The sequence below is a fragment of the Sciurus carolinensis genome, chromosome 6, assembly GCF_902686445.1.
Source record: "Sciurus carolinensis chromosome 6, mSciCar1.2, whole genome shotgun sequence".
Taxonomy (NCBI): domain Eukaryota; kingdom Metazoa; phylum Chordata; class Mammalia; order Rodentia; family Sciuridae; genus Sciurus; species Sciurus carolinensis.
Genome location: NC_062218.1, coordinates 99,977,899 through 99,996,824, shown reverse-complemented (window position 1 = coordinate 99,996,824; position 18,926 = coordinate 99,977,899). Strand labels below are relative to the sequence as shown.

The 18,926-nt window shown below is 36.7% G+C and overlaps 1 protein-coding gene across 4 annotated transcripts in view; it reads left to right on the top strand.

Annotated features, from left to right (window-relative positions):
* Diaph1 (diaphanous related formin 1) overlaps nucleotides 1-18,926 on the top strand; it is a 100,700-nt gene that overhangs the window by 19,388 nt on the left and 62,386 nt on the right. For 2 of the 4 annotated variants that reach the window (XM_047555044.1, XM_047555043.1), the window contains exons 2-15: nucleotides 7,714-7,740; nucleotides 9,007-9,162; nucleotides 9,509-9,610; nucleotides 10,155-10,285; nucleotides 10,482-10,568; nucleotides 11,374-11,437; nucleotides 12,828-12,967; nucleotides 14,758-14,866; nucleotides 15,278-15,388; nucleotides 15,558-15,676; nucleotides 16,289-16,405; nucleotides 17,163-17,278; nucleotides 17,789-17,853; nucleotides 18,620-18,799. In XM_047555044.1, coding sequence (XP_047411000.1) covers nucleotides 7,714-7,740; nucleotides 9,007-9,162; nucleotides 9,509-9,610; nucleotides 10,155-10,285; nucleotides 10,482-10,568; nucleotides 11,374-11,437; nucleotides 12,828-12,967; nucleotides 14,758-14,866; nucleotides 15,278-15,388; nucleotides 15,558-15,676; nucleotides 16,289-16,405; nucleotides 17,163-17,278; nucleotides 17,789-17,853; nucleotides 18,620-18,799 — 1,524 coding nt within the window. The remainder of the gene's footprint in view (nucleotides 1-7,713; nucleotides 7,741-9,006; nucleotides 9,163-9,508; nucleotides 9,611-10,154; nucleotides 10,286-10,481; nucleotides 10,569-11,373; nucleotides 11,438-12,827; nucleotides 12,968-14,757; nucleotides 14,867-15,277; nucleotides 15,389-15,557; nucleotides 15,677-16,288; nucleotides 16,406-17,162; nucleotides 17,279-17,788; nucleotides 17,854-18,619; nucleotides 18,800-18,926) is intronic. The other 2 variants (XM_047555042.1, XM_047555041.1) reach the window with 1 other exon arrangement.

Here is an 18,926-nt window from a genome sequence, read left to right as displayed (position 1 = left end):
TTGTTAAGAAATCCAGAGCTGCTCTGATGCATTTGAGTATGACCTGTTTTCATCCTTTTGTGAATTTTTGAATGATTTTCTTTGCATTTCCAGTGTTTTGAAATTTCACCAATGTAGGCCTTTGTGTAATCTGTTTTTGTCCTTGTTCTTCAGAACTGGGAAATTTACTTTATTTCCTTGACAACTTGCTCCTGTTTTCTATTTTCTCCTATGATTTGGATATTGGGCTTCCCAAACTGGTCTTTCATTTTCTTTTTCTCTTTATTTTTCTGTCTCTTTCTTTTTGTTGTAGTTTTTGGGGGATTTCCTCAATTCTTACCTTTCCATACTATATTTGAGTTTTAATTTCTTTTCATATTTTCAACTTATAAAGATTCTTTATACTCTGAATGTTTCCTTTGTGGAATTAATGATTTTTTTAAAACTTTGTTTCTCCTTGCATAGTCTTTATGGCAAATTGCCCACCCCATCTCTTTCTTATATTATGAGGTTTCCCCAGATGTCTAATAATCTTGGATCAACTTGTTAAAACAGAATGAGGGCCTAAACAGGAGATTGGAAAGTCTGGATGCATGGGTAGGATTTATTAGCTGTGTACTTTACTGTAGGACAGCATTCTTTAATCTTTTCAGAAATTTCCCATATAGCCGCTACTTGTACATATGATAGCCTCCCCCATTATCCACATCCCCTATTAGAGTGGTGTATTTGTTAAAATTGATGAGCATACATCATAGCCATCTAAAGTCCATAGTTGATACTAGGGTTCACTCTTGGTATTGTACATTCTGTGGGTTTGAATAAATATATCTGTTATTTTATCATAGAGTGTTTTCAGTACCTTAAAAATTCTCTGTACTCTTTGCATTCATCCTTCTTCTCCTACCCTTGCAACTACTGGTCTTTATACTGTCTCCATAGTTTTGCCTTTTCCAGAATTTCATACAGTTGAGATCATACAGTTTGTAGTTTTTTTCAGGTTGGCTGCTTTTACTTAGTAATTTGCATTTAAAATTTTTTAAATCTCATTTTATGGCTTAATAGCACATTTCTGTTTAATACTAAATAACACTCCATTGTCTTTTTAAAACTTTTTTGTACAAATTAATGGAATTCACTTTTATTGCCATACATGCTTCCATTGTCTTCTATGTGCCACAGTTTATTGATTGATTCATCTTCTAAGGAACTCTTGGTTACTTCCAAGTTTGGGCAATTACAAATACATAAAACTGCTATTATAAATATTTGTGTAGTTTTTCTGTGTGAACATATTTTCAACTCCTTTGGATAAATAAATACCGTAGGACTTGATGGCTGGGGAGTATAGAAAAAGTATGTTTAGCTTTATAAGAAATTGCCAGACTGTCTTCTTAAGTGCTTATACAATTTTGCATTTCCTCTAGCAATGAGTGAGAATTCTTGTTCCACATCCTAACCAGCTTTTGGTGTTATCAGTGTTCTGAATTTTGACCATTATAATAGATTTGTAGTAGTATATAATTGTTTTGATTTGCATTTCCCTTATGGTATATGAAGTGAAACATCTTTCATGCTCATTTTTTGTTCTTTGTATATAGTGAGGTGTCTGTAAGGTAGTTGACCCTCTTTTTTTAATTGGGTTGTTCTCTTATTGTTGAGTTTTAAGTTCTTTGTATATTTTGGATAATAATTCTTTATCAGATATGTATTTCGTGAATATTTTCCCCCAGTCTAATGACTTGTCTTCTCATTCTGTTAACATTGTCTTTTGTAGAACAGTAGTTTTTAATTTTTCCCCTCAAAGAGGCAGATATCCCAGTAGCTTTAGTGAAAACCAACTTAACTTGGGCTTGTTAGTCTCAGCAACTTAGGCAAGACCCTGTCTCAATATTAAAAAGGACTGGGGATGTAACTCAGTGGTAAAGTGCCCCAGGGGTTCAAGCCCTGTACCAAAAAAAAAAAAAAAAAAAGTGAAAGAAAAGACTACCAATGCTTCTTTATATTGACTTTGCTTCTTTGTCGAAGGTCATTTGATTATGTGTGGGTCTATTTCTGGACTCTGTTCTGTTCCTTTGATCTGCTGGTTGTTTAGTTTTGTTTTTGCCAGTACCATACTATCTTGATTACTGTAGCTTTATACTAAGTCTTAAAATTATGTAGTGTCAGTGGTCCAATTTTGTTCTCCTTCAATGTTGTATTGACTATTCTGGATCTTGTACCGCTCTGAACTTTATAATCGGTTTGTTGGTTACCACACAAAAAAAAAACTTGCTGGAGTTGGGATTACATTTAATCTGTATATCAAGTTGGAAGAAATCAACATTGTGACACATTTGATGTTTCTGTCCTTAAATATGGAATCTCTATCTCTCTTCATTTATCTTGTTCATTGACTTTATTCATCAGAGTTTTGTAGTTTTACATCTTGTAAATTCATTGTTAGATTATACCTGTCATTTTGGGGGTCTGGGGGATGCCAGTGTAAATGATTTTGTGTTTTTAATTTTATATTCCATTTGTTTATTGCTGGTACTTGAGACAGGGATTGACTTTTATATATTAACCCTGTATCCTTGATATTTCTTATTAGTTCCAGGAATATTTGTTGTTGGATCCTTCAGATTTTCTATATAGATGATCAGATCATCTGCAAACAAAAACAATTTTATATTCTTCACAATCTGTATACCTTTTATTTCCTTTCCTTCATTCATTAGCAAGGATAGTTGAGAAGAAGTGATGAGATGGGACATTCAAAGTGTTCTAATCATATATAAGTTTAACAAAAGTGATAAAATATTCATTTTTAAATTTAAATATGTTAAAATTATAATTTCTTTCTCATTTGCACTAGCCACATTAGAAGTGCTTATAAGATTCATGTGCCTAGTAACTGCGATTTTGGATAGTGGAGGTCTGCGGAAGTCTGCTTAGACTACATCAGTACCTTTAGGTTGTATTTTGATTTCCTAGAGAAGACTCAGTCTTCTTTCTCAAGGATAAGGGCCGTTTTGCAGGGTGGAAAGTGCTAAATGTCTCAGTATATATTAAGTGTAGGCTTACTTGGTCTTTGTGTATGTGTATGTGTGTAGGATCCTTTACCCACACTGTGCCTGCCATCCCCCAGTCCAAAGATCCTTTGTTTTACCCTTTTCTAAGAATAAGCTTTTAGACTTCTGCTGAAAGATAGGGTAGTTTCCCAGTGGCATGGGGGAGCTGGGTAGGAAAGTAGTGGGGGGATAACTCTAGGGATCAATTTTTTTTTTTTTTTTTTCCGTACTGGAAATTGAACCCAGGGGCACTTTACCACTGAGCTACATCCCCATTCCTTTTTATTTTTGTTTTGAGGCAGGTCCTCACTAAGTTGCTGAGGCTGGTCTCGAACTTGGGATCCTCCTGCCTCAAGTCTCCTGAGTGGTCTTCTTCAAACACTTTCTTAATCTTATTATTAGCCTTCCTTTCTCTCTCGCCCAACCCCATTTCCATCAGTATTTGGCACCACTACTTCCTGCACTTTGAGGGTCCTTAAGTGTAATTTGGGTTGGTTATTGCCCTTTCCTCTTTCTGGTTCAGGGCTCTTCTTTCTGTGTCTTTGGGTTGAATACTGCCAGTTCTTTTAATGCCCCAGCTTCAAAATTGGCTAAAGTTACTTTTGTTCTTTCTTGTAGACTCTTTCTTCCCATTATTTCTTTCTTTCTAAAAATCCCTTTCCTGTAGATTTAGTGGGGTTTTAAGAAGTGGAAAAATCATATGTGTTGGTTTAGTGCCATCTTTTACCCAGAGGTTCTTAATCTGTATTTATAAACTATATTTTAGTATTAATTCAGTATTTAATTCAGGATTTATGCTTCCTTCATTGTTTCTATTTGTAGTTGAAGGTTTTAGTGATAGTATTCAGTAGACAATTCCATAGAAGGGACAGGAAATGAGGTATATATTAAGGGTTTGGTTTTGCAGGTAAAAGAAAACGGACAGCCAACAAGGAGAGTGGTGAAAGTAGAAGCATTTAGAGGATAGGATGATAGTTTGGATGTCTGAGGCCCAGGACATAAATACAGCCTCAGTAATTTTTGTTTTCTTGGAGTACACTACTTTTAATGTCTTTACTTCTCATGATCTAGGAACTTGTACCAAACAACTGATACAATTAAAAAAACTAAACAGGGCTGTTTGCACATACAACATATATAAAGTCTTTAAGAAAAACACATAGTATTAAATAAGTAAACCATGTATCCTCAATATATTTAGCAACAGGTTTTCATTTCAAATAATTGGGCCTGCTGGGGTTTTTTTATTGGGTTCTGAAATAGAATTTTGCCTATACTGTGATTCTCTTGGTTGTTGCTGCCCTCTGTTGGAATAGTTCAGAAAATGCAGATTTTATTCTGGTCCATCACTTTTGTGGTCCTTACTCCAAATTGAGCACTCAAATATGGATAATTTTTTTGAGGATCAGGTATTTCTAGTGATGCCCTAGGAAAGAAAGGGAATTGGTATATCTTGTTATGAAAATGTGTGTTTATTTTTCTTATCTAAAAGCAAGAGTTGGTGGTCATGAAATAGGAACAAGATAGAAGAATTTGGGGAAATGCAAAGATTTGGGAGCTTTGGAATCTAGAGAACTAAGTTCAATACTACTTAGCTCAGCCTCTAATCATGTGACTTTAATGATTTATTCCACCTAAGTATCTATTTCTTCACTGATACAATTAATAGGAGGACCTATTGACAAATTGGTTTGTCAATAGGGATTGACAAATAGGGATTGACAAATTAGGAAAACAGCTTTAGCTTATAGTATTTGTTCATAGGCAGTAATAATGACTAAGTCTCAGGCTCTGCCCTCAAGGGGATAAAGAAGGCAACCAATAAAAAAAGACGAATATAATCCACTACTAGTGCTGTGAGATAGGAAAGTATCTATGACTGTGGAAACCTAAGGAAAAGTTAACTATTCAATTAGAGGAGTAAACAATCCTGCAGGGCCTATTGGAAGAACAGTGTAGACTTAAGAAGGCAGCAGCCTAGTGAAAGTCTGGGGTGGTCAGATCACATAACCTGTCTGAACCTGCATCTACTTCACTGTAGCCAGCAGACAAGAGTTTGAGGTGGAGAATTTGTTCTGAGATGAGACTAAGAAAAAAACAAAAACAAAAACAAAACAAAACAGGAGAGTCATATGCCATGAGAAGGAATTTGGACTTTAAATTGAGGGCAATTGGGGGTTGACTATTGAAGTGTTTTATGTGGGGAATAACATGGCATTTTTGAAAGGTTACTCTTGGGTATAGTATGGAGAACAGATATGGTATGGAGCAGACAGAGCTGAAGGTAGGGAGATCAGTTAGGAGGTGTTGAAGTAAATCAGGAGGTAGGTAGAAGAAAGATGAATCCAGAGTCTGTAAACAGAAAAGAACAGATTGCTGTTTCCCTCTCTTTAACTTAAGCTGTAGCTATGAACAATTCAGCCGTCGCTGATTTCTTGAGACCCAGGTTTTGTTGCCAGTATTACATCCATCCCAGAGTTCTTTGATCATTTGGTTCTGAGGTAATATTTTGAGTTTTGGGGACAATGTTTTGTAAGCAAATACTCTAGGAGCAAGTAAGTTTAAACTTCACTGTGACAACGTAAACTATGTTTATCCCCTTTGTGGTTTGTTTCACCTCTGTGCCAGGTAACTTAGTTTAGTGACAGAAGGAACTGTTGTTTGTCTCCTTGGGTGGTACTGACTTTGCCTTATTATCCTCTGGCATTCAATCCCAACAAGCAGCACACATGAAGTAACTAAAGTCCATGAACAATGAGTGAGGATCATATGGTTTTCAGGTGAGTGATTAGCAGTCAGTGGAAGTTGACCTCTGGAGTATGGAGGACAAAGTAAATTTTCACAGTTTACATTGGGTTTTACTGAGTTGTGATATGGGAAACATAAGTGTAATGATATACATTTTCCTGTCCGTAAAAAGTCTAGAAAAATAGCTTTGTGGAAGGTTCAGAACTAGGTTTTCATTAGTTGAGGAAGGGTAACCTAGAAGTATTTGCTAAACTCTTTTGTCTGGTCAGACATTAACAAAATAGAAATATGATTTAAAATTAAGTATGGTGAAGAAAAATTCTTGCTTTCTTGGATCAGCTCTTTCAGACCTTTAAGGTTTATCTATCTAATATATATATGTAGAATACAGAAGAGAATATAATGAATAATTATAAATACTCATTGTGTACAGTTTTTTGTTGCTGTGACCAAAATACCCAACCAGAAAAACAGAGTAGGAAAAGTTTATTTTGGGCTCAAAGTTTGAGAGGTTCAGTTCATGGTTAGCTGGTCAGATGACTCCATTGCTCTGGGCCCAAAATGAGACCATCGCATCATGATGGAAGGGTGTGGCTGAGGAAAGTTGTCTGCTGGTGGAAGCAGAGAAGGGGGAGGGCCAGGGACAGATATAGCCCAAGGCTATACCACCAGTGACCTACTTCCTCCAGTCATGTCCACTTGTCTTACAATTACTACCCAGTAGTTTAAATTATTAATCCATCAAATGGATTAATCCACTGATGAGGCTACAGCTCTCATAATCCAATGCTTTCACCTCCGAACATTGTTACATTGCTTAACATATAAGCTCTTTTTTTAAATATTTTACTTTTTAGTTGTAGATGGACACAATACCTTTATTTATTTTTTATGTGGTGCTGAGGATTTCACCTAGTGCCTCACATATGCTAGGTGAGCACTCTACCACTGAGCCTTAACTCCAGTCTCTAACATATGAGCTCTTTGGGGACATTTATAGATCCAAACTGTAACACCCATGTACTCACCCATGTATTTCCTGTGAAGAAATTGAACATTGTAAATATTCAGAAACCACTTTGTTCCTTTCCCCAATCACAGCTCTTCTTCTCACCCTGAGTAACCAACCACTGTTTTGACATTTATGGTAATCATTCCTTTTATAATTTTATATCCTAAATAATATAGCTTTACTTGTTTATAGCCTCAAGTAAATGAAATAATGATTCAGTAGTATATTTTTAAGTAGTTATAAGTTCATTCACTTTGTTTGCATAGTTGTTTTCATTGTATAAATATACTAGTTTATTTGTCCATTCTGCCCTTGGTGGTCATTTGTATTGTTGTTTTAGACATTTGATAGTATGACTGTGAACACATTTCCTGCTGCTTATGTGCACTTTTCAGCATAGTACATATGTAGAAATTGATGTGTTGAGTTGTAATTTATGTGCACATTTCACCTTACTAGATAACACTCTTCTGTTTTCCTAAGTGGCCCCAGATATTTACACTAACACCAACAATGTGTGAGAGCCCCTGTTGTTCTACAGTAAGATAGACAAAGTTTTTGGCAATCTTGAGAGTTTAAAATGATATCTCATTGTGATTATAAGTTGCATTTCCTTGTTTACTAATGAAATTGGGCATATTTCATGATGATTAGTCATTGAACTTAGAGTGCGTTCAGTTCTCCATCTTTCTTTTTTTAAAGAATCATATGTTAGTATTCTTCAGATTCTTTTTTGCCACTGACCTAAGAGACTGTGCTAAATAATACATTGGCAAAAAATTTTTTAGCTTGTGGAAAGTAACTTAGGGTCTTTCAGTTTATATTTCTTCCCTTTTTCCCCCAACCCATCTGGTGTTTGGGAAGTATCTTGGCATTTCACTGATCCCTTTTGTCTTATTCCTCCTCTTTCCTGTTTCCTAGACTTTGAAGCGGCTCATGGCAGATGAGGTAAGGAAATTTTGTTTGGCATGTGCATGTTCTTATACTGTAATATTTACCAGTTTCCATAACTTTGACTTTTCTTTAACCTATAATGGTGATGTGAGAGCTAAATCAGAGCACCCCAAGGCTTTTTCCTAACTCTTTGCTCTGTTTGGCCTATTGCATGTATTTCCTTGGCACATTGATTAATTTCCAAAGTTAGGCAGTCTAATCTCCAAGCTGATTTGCAGTTTAGATGCCACTCATACACTTGAAGTCCCGCAATACTTGCAGATAGTTGCTGTTATTTTCAAATGGGTTGAGCTGATAAGCTGTAGCTTATTGGTTACTCTTCTAATTTGATCATCTGTACTTGAGGTCTGAGCAATGGTTTGTTAGCATTTGTGTGGCAGAGCGATGGCATATATACCTTGGAAGGACAAGGTATTTTTTGCTGACTAGATCTCATGCAAAGGGGATTTTAGCTGTCTTTAAACCCAAGTTCCTTGGAATGTGAAAAAGGAGAAAAGAAAGATTCCTGTCTTTAAGGCATTTACTTATTTATCCTGTGTGACTTAATATTTTAATATCTTTGGTCCTACTTACCTCTTATTTTCTTTTTTTTTTTCTTTTGATGATGTTTGGGGATCAAACCCAGGGCCTTGAGCATGCTAAGCAAATGCTAACCAGAGCCATATCTCCAACCCATCAAACTCACCTATTTCCAGGGAGGAATCCTTTGGAGACCTGGCCACATTTATTATTAGGAAATAGAGGGCACTTTTTTGAGATAGTTTTATACCTGGGATACTTTCAGTTCTGTGCTGCTAGAGGTCTTAGAAATGGCAGAAGAACACTATACATTATGATTTAGAGTATGCTACAAATGAATAATTAGTAGATGAAACATGTTGAAACTCTAGAAATAATGTGAACTTTTGGTTGTGGCAGGTTTTTTTTAACTGTCAGTTCCCCTTATTAAATTTGAGATGCCTAAGATGGGGGTGGAAACAAATAGCTGGGGAAATCAAGATCAAAGTCTGCCTTTTAGAGAGAAGCTTGAAATCTTTATAATTCAGTTCTCATATCTTTGGATATAGATGAGAGTAGAGTCAGTGTGCTAAATAGATAGGAGGAAGACTGATATCTTCTTTTCGTGTTAGAAGAGTATTGAACTGCTCATGAACCAAAGGAACCACATATATGTAAGAGGTGAAAGGATTGGTTGGTTGGTGTGCAGTTTGTGGTGTAAATGAAAATGTACCACTACTAATACTTTTTTCTCTTTCTCAGCTGGAGAGATTTACCAGCATGAGAATTAAGAAGGAAAAGGAAAAACCCAATTCTGCTCATAGAAATTCTTCTGCCTCATATGGGGATGACCCAACAGCACAGTCATTGCAAGATGTTTCTGATGAGCAAGTTCTAGTTCTCTTTGAACAGATGCTGGTAAGTTTCCCACCCCAAAATGTTATTTTTTCTGAAAATGTATTTATAAGCCTGGTGGAGTTTTTGTTTATTTGTTTTTGCTTTTTTTAAATGGATGACCCCATTTAATCAACCCTTTTATTACAAAGAATTTCAGACTTTAGTACAAAGAATAACCACATTGATACCTGAGGAGTGTTTTATCAATCATAAGAGCTTAAATTTCTTGAAATCAAGAAAGCATATTTATTCAATAATCATTTAATGTACTCAACTCATCACCAAGTGTAGTAAGTGTTAAACACTTAAAAACTTGTAATAAGTTTAAGGCAATCATATATTTTCTCTCTTTTTCTTCCTCTACTAGCTGGATATGAACCTGAATGAGGAAAAACAGCAACCTTTGAGAGAAAAGGACATTATCATCAAGAGGGAGATGGTGTCCCAATACTTGCACACTTCCAAGGCTGTGAGTCCTGGGGCAGGTACCCATGACATGGAAGACTGCCCTTATTTTGGACATGTTTATTTTGTTAATTTTAGATAACATTTTATGTCTGTGTCAATTGCGTTTCATTCCATTATATAAGTCTACTCATTGTTTTACTGTCTTATTTGAGTTACCACTCTTTTTTTTTTTTTCCCTTCAGTAGTGGGGATTCAACCCAGGGCCTTACAAATGCTAGCAAGCACTCTACCACTGAGAGTTACATTTCCCCAGCCCTTTTTCAAAATTTTGTTTTGAGCCAGGGTCTTGCCAAATTATTCAGGCTGGCCTTGAACTTGGAATTCTCTTGCTGCCACCACATCCAGATTGAGTTACCATTCTTACATACTTTTTGCATGATATAAACCTTCATGAATTATATATGAGGACAATTCTGAGTCTCTCATACTTTGTGGTCTGTCTGATGGATATCTGCCCCTTATGTTATTTTAAACCGTATTGACTAATATTGGTTCCCAGTTTGACTTTGTTCAGTGTTTAATCTCTCTGTATGTCTCTTGTCCAGGGCATGAGCCAAAAGGAGAGCTCTAGATCTGCCATGATGTACATTCAGGAGTTGAGATCTGGCTTGCGGGATATGCCTCTGCTTAGCTGCCTGGAGTCTCTTCGTGTCTCTCTCAACAACAACCCTGTTAGGTAAGGTTCTGAGGAATTAACAGGAGTAGGAACCCAACATTAGAGTTTACTGGTGGTGATTGAAGATCAAAGGAGTTTGGGAAGTATGAGAACGATTTGGATTGGGAATAAAGAGTTGTCAGGATAAACTATACATAAATAATATGCATAAATAATATAAAATTGATACCACATTGTCTCTCTCTTTTCCTTATAGTTGGGTACAAACATTTGGTGCTGAAGGTCTGGCCTCCTTATTAGATATCCTCAAACGACTTCATGATGAAAAAGAGGAGAATTCGGGGTAAGGAATTCCAGGTCTTCCCATCTTCTAGGTGGAGAGTCATAGGGGACTTGACTTTTACTCTAAAGGAGATAATAACAGTTAAATGTATAGACGAGGAGCGTATACTGTTAGTGGAGAATAGTTTTTATTGTAGGGGTGACCAGTAGATGTTTATAGCTAGGGACAAAGGAAAAGGAACTTGAATTTCATGATGAATAATATGGGATATACACACTTAAGATTACTCACCTCTCAGTGTTATTTTCCAGTCTAAAAGTAGGATCTGATTTCCTCCAGAGTGATCTGGTCTGGTTCATATCTTATTTTGATGTCTTAAAATATACTTGATCAGTTTTTGACTACCTTTAAAACAGTTTTCATGACTGGAATAATTCTGGGAATAACTTGGACTGTGTTAGGCTACCTTGAAACCAGATCGAGCCAAAGTGACCTCTTTACCTCCTAGACTTTTTCTGAGACATGACCTCCTGCATGTACCTTCTCAGACTTGAAATCTTTTAAGTAGTGGGACAAGCAATGGGATGTTATCCGGATAGAATTTAGCACTTAGAAGCCTATAAAGAGTTAAAGGATAAGTTTTAATGTAATAATAAATTCTTGGATTGCAGCCAAAGGTCTTTGGTGGGGATCCCTCTTCATCTGCTTACTTTTGTCAGTGTTTCTGGGCTAAGTACTATGTGCTGGACTATACTTGGCTATTAATTGGAGATATTCCTAAGATCCTTGTTTGCAGTATTGAAAAATCAATTGGGAAAGGTATGTAGAATAAAGAGACTTCACTGATTATGTCTTCTACATATAGGAGCTATGATAGCAGGAACCAGCATGAGATCATTCGCTGCTTGAAAGCTTTTATGAACAACAAGGTAGGATTTTTTTCCCATTCTCATTCTGGTCCTCATCTGGACTTACATTTGTTCTCTTGGCAGACCCCAGAGGGAAAGTAGAAATATGAGGTTCAAAATCTTTAGTTGTCCCTTTTAGTACTGTATCTGTTCTTTGTTGCCACATGTACATACTTCCATGGACCTTTTTTTCCCAGTTCTATCTTGTTTCAGAATGTAAATTATAATTATTCTCTTGAATCAGGGGTATTGTAAAGAAACATAAACTGGGCACAGTGGCACACACCTGTAATCCCAGCATCTCTGGAGGCTAAGGCAGGATCACAAGTTCAAAACCAACCTCAGTAACTCAGCAAGTGCCTAAGCAACTTAGTGAGATGCTATCTCACAATAAAATATAAAAGGGGCTGGGAATGTGACTTATTGGTTAAGTGCCTCTGGGTTCAATCCCTAGAACCAAAAAATAAAAATTAAAAAAAAAGAAGCATAAAAATCAGATATTTATTTTTGGAAGACAGGGAATTCTTTTTTGTCTCCTGGAAAATTATTTTGCTATGTTCGTCTACATTTAGCAATATTGGGAAAAGTATTCTACTTCGGTGATAGTTTACTAGAGTACGACAAACTCGGTGTCTTTTGAGTTGGGGGCAGTTAGTGGGGATTGAACCCAGGGGTACTTTACCGCTGAACTACGTTCCCAGCCCTGGGTGTCTTAAACAACAGAAATTTAGTGTCTATCAATTCTGGCTAGAAGTCCAAGATTAGGTGTTAGCACAGTTGGTTTCTTTGAAGACTGAGGGAGAATGTTTCATGCCTTCTCTCCCAGTTTCTGGTAGCTTATTGGAATCTTTATTTAGCTTGTTCAAGCATCATCCTAAACTCTGCTTTATGTTCACATGATGTGCTTCCTGCATGTGTCTATATCCACCTTTCACCTTTTCATAAGATCTAGTCTTATTGAATTAGGGGCCCACCCTACTTAAGTGTGGCTTCATTTGTAACTTAACTACTTACATGTGCATTGACTGTATTTCCAAATAAGGCCACAGTCTGAGGTACTGGGGGCTAGGAGTCTAAAATGAATTTTAGGAGAGTACCATTTAACCCACAACAACCCCTAAACTTTTTTCTGTGGTCAGATGCTGTTATTTTATTTTTTTACTACCAGCAATTGATTGAATCCAGGGGTGCTTAAATACTTTGTCACATCTCCAGACCTTCCTTTCTTTCTTTTTTTTTTTTTTTATTTTGAAACAGGGTCTCACTAAGGTGCTTAGGGCCTTATTAAGTTGATGAGGCTGACTTGGCCTCCTGAGTTGCTGGGATTGCAGGTCGGATTATAGGCATATGATACCTTGCCCAACTGATGCTCTTATATTTAAACTTCCCTTCTTTGTTTTTGTCCTACCAGTTTGGAATCAAGACCATGTTGGAGACAGAAGAAGGAATTCTACTGCTGGTCAGAGCTATGGATCCTGCTGTTCCCAACATGATGATTGATGCAGCTAAACTGCTTTCTGCTCTTTGTATTCTACCACAGCCAGAGGACATGTATGTGATTAGAGTTACTTCTCATGTCCATTCTAATTTTTATCATCTTTTTTTAGTGCAGAGGAAAATTGAATTGTTTTAGGTATCCTCTTGGTCTTAAATACTAGCTAAGACCATATTTCTTTTGTTTATTTGTTTTGGTACCAGGGTTTGAACCCAAGGGCACTCAATCACTGAGCCACATCCCTAGCCTTTTTTTTATTTTTTATTTTGAGACAGGGTCTCACTAAGTTACTTAGGGCCTCATTGAATTGCTGAAACTGACTTTGAACTTGATTTTTCTCCTACCTCAGCCTCCTGAGTCACTGGGATTACAGGTGTGCACCACTGCACCCAGAAAGACCATATTTCTTATCAGAAGTGAATACTGAGAATCTGTTTTCCCAGTATTTTGAGAAAAGGCCTCACTAAATTGCCCAGGTTGGGCTTGAATGTGTAATCCTTCTGCCTCAGTCTCTTAAGTTGCTGGGATTTTAGGCATGCACCACTGTGGTTGGCTAAGAATTTTAATAAAGATTGAACGTTCCTAATCTGAATATCTGAAATGCTCCAAACTGAGACTTTTTGAGTACCATCCCCAAGTAGAAAATTTCATACCATAAAACTTTACTTTGTGCACAAAATTATTAAAAATACTGTATAAAATTAATTTCAGGCTATGTGTATCCAGTATATATGAAGTGTAAATAAATTTTGTGTTCAGACTTGGATATTATTCCCAAGATAACTCTGGTATATACATAAATATTCCAAAGTCTGAAAAAAATCTTAAATCTGAAACATATAGTCAAGCATTTTAGTCCATCTGTATTTAAGAAAGATTCCTATCCTGAGTGTGCCACCAGTCATCAGGATATCTGTTGCCTCTCCTTTAATGTCTGTTTTGTCCAGGACGTTTTTGTTTTGTTCTGTTTTGTTTACTAATTTTTCATTCAGAAGTAGCACATTATCTTAAAAATTCAAATATATAAAGTAAAATTTAACAACCTTATCCATCCACCAAATCCTGTTCTACAGAAATTACACTGTTAATGGCACAAGCATATTACATTTCCTTGATTTTGAATCATCTTCTACCACTGCAAAAGAGGTGAGGAGTGATAGCTTATGCCCATAAAACCAACTGCATGTATAGGATAGATTTTTTTTTTTTTTTTTTTTTTTTTGTGGATAGGTTTAGTTTAACACAAGCTAAATCTTGGACATCCTTCTTTGTCAGTATTTACAGATTTACCTTATTATCTTTAGTGGCCATTTAGCATGTCATATATTGTATATCCCATAATTTATTTAATAACACTCCCATGGTTAGACTTTTAGGTGGACTTCAGAAAATTCTGAACCTTGGTCTAGAAGATAAGAATTTTACTATTAAAAATTATGCTATAAGAAATATTCCTAATACATATCTTCTTTTTTATGTTTACATTCAGTAGGTTTCTAGAAGTAGGCTAAACGTTGTGTGCATTCGACATTGAATAGTACTATTAAATGCTCCTCAAAAAAGTGGAACCAATTTAGAACTCATAACACAGGGGTATTTAATTTGGTATTCATGGATAAGAGTCTAGGATTGGATTTTAGGAAATAGATTTTTCTGAAGAAATGGCCTATAATTTTTAGCAGATTCTGACTCCTGTTCCTAGGGGTGGCAAGAGATTAATTGGAGAAATCTAAAGCATTGATTATGTCCTCTTTCCTAACTGGTCTGTGCCCTGTGTAATTTACCCATTATATGTGTCTGTATAAGAGCACCTGGGCAGGACTTCCCTTTTCTTTTTCTTGGGCAGGAATGAAAGGGTTCTGGAGGCAATGACAGAAAGAGCCGAGATGGATGAGGTGGACCGTTTCCAGCCACTGTTGGATGGATTAAAAAGTGGGACCTCCATTGCACTCAAGGCACGTATACCCCTTGAAACAGGACCCAAGATTAGAAAGACCTCAAGGTGGAAAGACCTCAGTTCATGTGGAGTATTTTCCAGCAATGTATTTTATGTTTGAGAATTTGTTCTGAAGGGACAATGGTATAACCTTTTCTCTAAGAAGTCAAAGAACTTCTCATTCTGAGATGAAAAAAGGCACGATATCTATTGATACATTAGTAAAACCAAGGTTCTACAATAACATATACTGTCAGATCCTTGGAATCTTTTATACCTCCAAGGTCTCCAGACCTGTGTTCAAGCCAGGTTTCTGCTCTTTTAGAAAGGTTGTTCCCATAGTTTCTGTACAGCACCTTCTTGGTTTTATTTGGGAGTAGTGAGCTATAGGAGTTAGCATTGATTTAACTACTGAATATTTAAATTTTAGGTGGGATGCCTACAGTTGATCAATGCTCTCATCACTCCAGCTGAAGAACTTGACTTCCGAGTTCACATCAGAAGTGAATTGATGCGCTTAGGACTGCATCAGGTGTTGCAGGTAAAAGACAACACTTTATTAGAAAGTCTGGGCTGGTTCCTTCCTGCTCTTACAGCCTCAGTCATTCCCAGGATTACTCTGGTTTTAAACTTAAAAACCAGGTTGAAAGGTATTGATCTCTAGCTACATGAAACACTTTTGGATTCCCTCACTTCTTTGTCCTTGACAGGAACTTCGAGAGATTGAAAATGATGATATGAGAGTGCAATTAAATGTGTTTGATGAACAAGGGGAAGAAGATTCCTATGATCTGAAGGGACGGCTGGATGACATTCGCATGGAGATGGAATATCCTTTTGTTCACCGGATTGAGTCTCGAGACAGATGAAACATTCACTGCATTCATTTACAGACCCTTATATGGAATGATTTGGGGGATGATTCAGAACAAGTCATCAGGCTAATGTGTCTTCTCAGTAAATAAGGCATGTGTCTTTTTATTGCTATTGACTTTGTATACCTCAGCATAGACCAGGGAAGTCAATAAAGGTGGTCTGAGCATTGTTCAACATGGAAGCAGCCATCAAAATCACTGTAAACTTCCTAGAACATGACACCTTAGCCCACTGAGATATAGAGCTGATTTTAGAGATGTTTGGACTGAAGGGTTAATTTGGTTAACTATTAGTATGTGCCACAAGGGACTTTGAGGTGATTGTATTTTTAGTTTCTGTCTACTGCTTTGATCTTTAAGCCAAGTACTAGGAATCCTCAGTCTATTTAAAGTACTACCCTTGATTAAAGGAACTTAAAGTTTCTGGTAATGTTAATAGGAGGAACAGCCATTATTAGAGTAGAAGTGGCATCTTGCTACTTTTCCTTACTTTCTCCCAAAATTGAGGAAGCCACGTGTCAAATACAGTATAAATGTTTGCTTTCCTTAGCCTTTCCTCTTTCCACTGACTTTAACGAAGTCTTCCAGATTCTCTTAAACACAGTGAAGGACTCAAAGGCAGAGCCACACTTCCTATCCATTCTTCAGCACCTGCTGTTGGTTCGAAATGACTATGAGGCCAGGTAAGATGGTAGGCCTATGGGAAGTTTTGAATTTGAGCTTAAAAGGAAAGAGCTGAATCCTTAAATTCAAAGACTGTTCTGTTAAAGGAAAAAGAAGAGAAAGTCTGTGGGTTAGGGTTTATTAGTCACAGATATAAAGGAAGTCCTCAGTAATCCCTTAACCCAACTGAAAGGCATCCCTGTGGAAAAGGTCAGAGTATATAAATTGAAATACCTTTCCCACCAAAGAAGAAAAGTGAACAACAAAAAAATAAATAAATAAAATACCCTTCCTTTTGGAAGGAAGTAAATAGGGTAAGGATAACAAAGGGAGATAGCTGTTTAAAATCTTTCTCACTGCCTGGAAGTGGAAATTCAACAATAGCACTATTCATTATAGAAAGGATCAAGCCTGAACATTGAGGTGGGAAAGTTTTGGCACTAGGAGACAGATGGTAAGAACTTTTTTTCCCCACAGTGCTGGGGGTTGAATCCAGGACTTTACATACACTAAGCACATACTCTACCACTGAGCTACATCCCCTCCCCATAAGAAGTTGATTATCTAGAGTAGGAAGGGTGGAAGCTGACATGAAAGAAGGGGGATTTCTTATAGCATGGCAGTGATGCTTCTGTTAATTTTACAGAAAGTTCTTTTTCAGAACACCTATCTTCAGGTCTTCCTATTGACAAAATAGTTTACTTTTCTTGATCCTGAATACTTCTGAAAATTATCCTTTGACTTCCCTTTGATAACTCTGTTCCGATTCTTCTGTAGACCACAGTACTATAAGTTGATTGAAGAATGTATCTCCCAGATAGTTCTTCATAAGAATGGAGCTGATCCTGACTTCAAATGCCGGCACCTCCAGATTGATATCGAGGGATTGATTGGTTAAGTATACTCTTGTATCCAGTTCCTCAGAACATCCATTGCTTTTGCCTTTCATTTTGCATCTTTCTGTCAATGATAAGTTCAGAGAAGAGATCTTTGTATTCCCATACTTCCATTTTTGTCCTTTCTTAGGTCATAACCAACATCTTTGCCAGGAATGTATACTCCTTTAGTTTATTTCTACATATATCTAAAAACCTGTCCTTTCTCATACATCACTTTTTTGTAGGGACTTAAGCTATCATTTGTGACACTTGCTGGTTTCAGAGTTTCATAAGTATAATTCAGGCATTCTTCATGCCACCCAGCATGATAACCTTACTTTGCATTGAGAAATTATAGGTTGAACTTAACTGAAAGTCCTATTTCCTGGTCTACTATAGAATATTAAGTATAATATAAATAAACAAACAGAAAGAAAACTGCTCTTTGGTGTATTAAAAGGTGTAGGAATGAGGAGGAAACCAAGAGAACTGGCAGTTTCACTTACTGACCTTTTTTTCCCCCAGATCAAATGATTGATAAAACAAAGGTGGAGAAATCTGAAGCCAAAGCTACAGAGCTGGAAAAAAAGGTGTGTTTGAAGAATCAGTGGTAGACTACTTGCCTAGCGCTCACAAGGCCCAGGGTTTGATCTCTAGCTCTACAAAAAAAAGAAAGAAAAAAAATATATATATTTTTTTTTTATCCTCTTTCAAGTATATCTTTCTTTGGGTTATTGTTTTTCTAAGGTAAGAATTTTCGTCCATATTTGAAAATATTCAGCATCTAATAGTCTTAAGGTAACATCTCTTCAGTATAGTTTAGTCATTGGAGAAGGGATTAATGGATATGAATATGAGGAGTGAGGAGCAGAAGGTGAGCTTGCACAGCTCTTGAAGAACAGGGAAGATAGATGATACTCTGGAATAATAGTGATGGTGCTTTCAGGTTTGCTTGGCATCTCAGGTCTCTTATCCCTGGAATAATAGGAACTGGAATATTTTTGAGTTCTCTTTTTCTCTTTGATGTTAAAGACTCCAATGTGATTGATGGATTTTAGATCCAAGATCCTGGAGACACCTTACTACCATGGTTAAAGGTCTTTCAAATCTTAAGGTTTGTTTTGTTAAACTGTGAAAGTAGGAAGACCAAAAGGATCTTTAGTTCACCTGTCTTTTATCCTTGGCCATAAGGTCAAAATCATAGTGCTCTTTTTTCCCCAGGCATTGCCTGATATATGGGGTTAGTGACCTCTGCAGAGCGAGTACTGGCACAAAATAGCAGTTTATGGGAAATAACACATGGACTTCTTACTTTAATGTAGAATTTGTTGGGAGCTTAATTACTTTCTTCTTTAGCTGGATTCGGAGTTAACAGCCCGACATGAGCTACAAGTAGAAATGAAAAAGATGGAAAGTGACTTTGAGCAGAAGCTTCAGGATCTTCAGGGAGAAAAGGATGCTTTGGATTCTGAAAAGCAACAAATTGCCACAGAGAAACAGGACCTGGAAGCAGAGGTGTCCCAGCTGACAGGAGAGGTAACTTCTGAGCACAGAGGCCTCTTACTGCTTAGGGCAGAAGTCAGTCCTCCCCTCACTCCTAGGGAGGAGGCAGCTAATAGATAATGTAGTTAAATGGTATATATTTTAAAAATCATTTACTGCT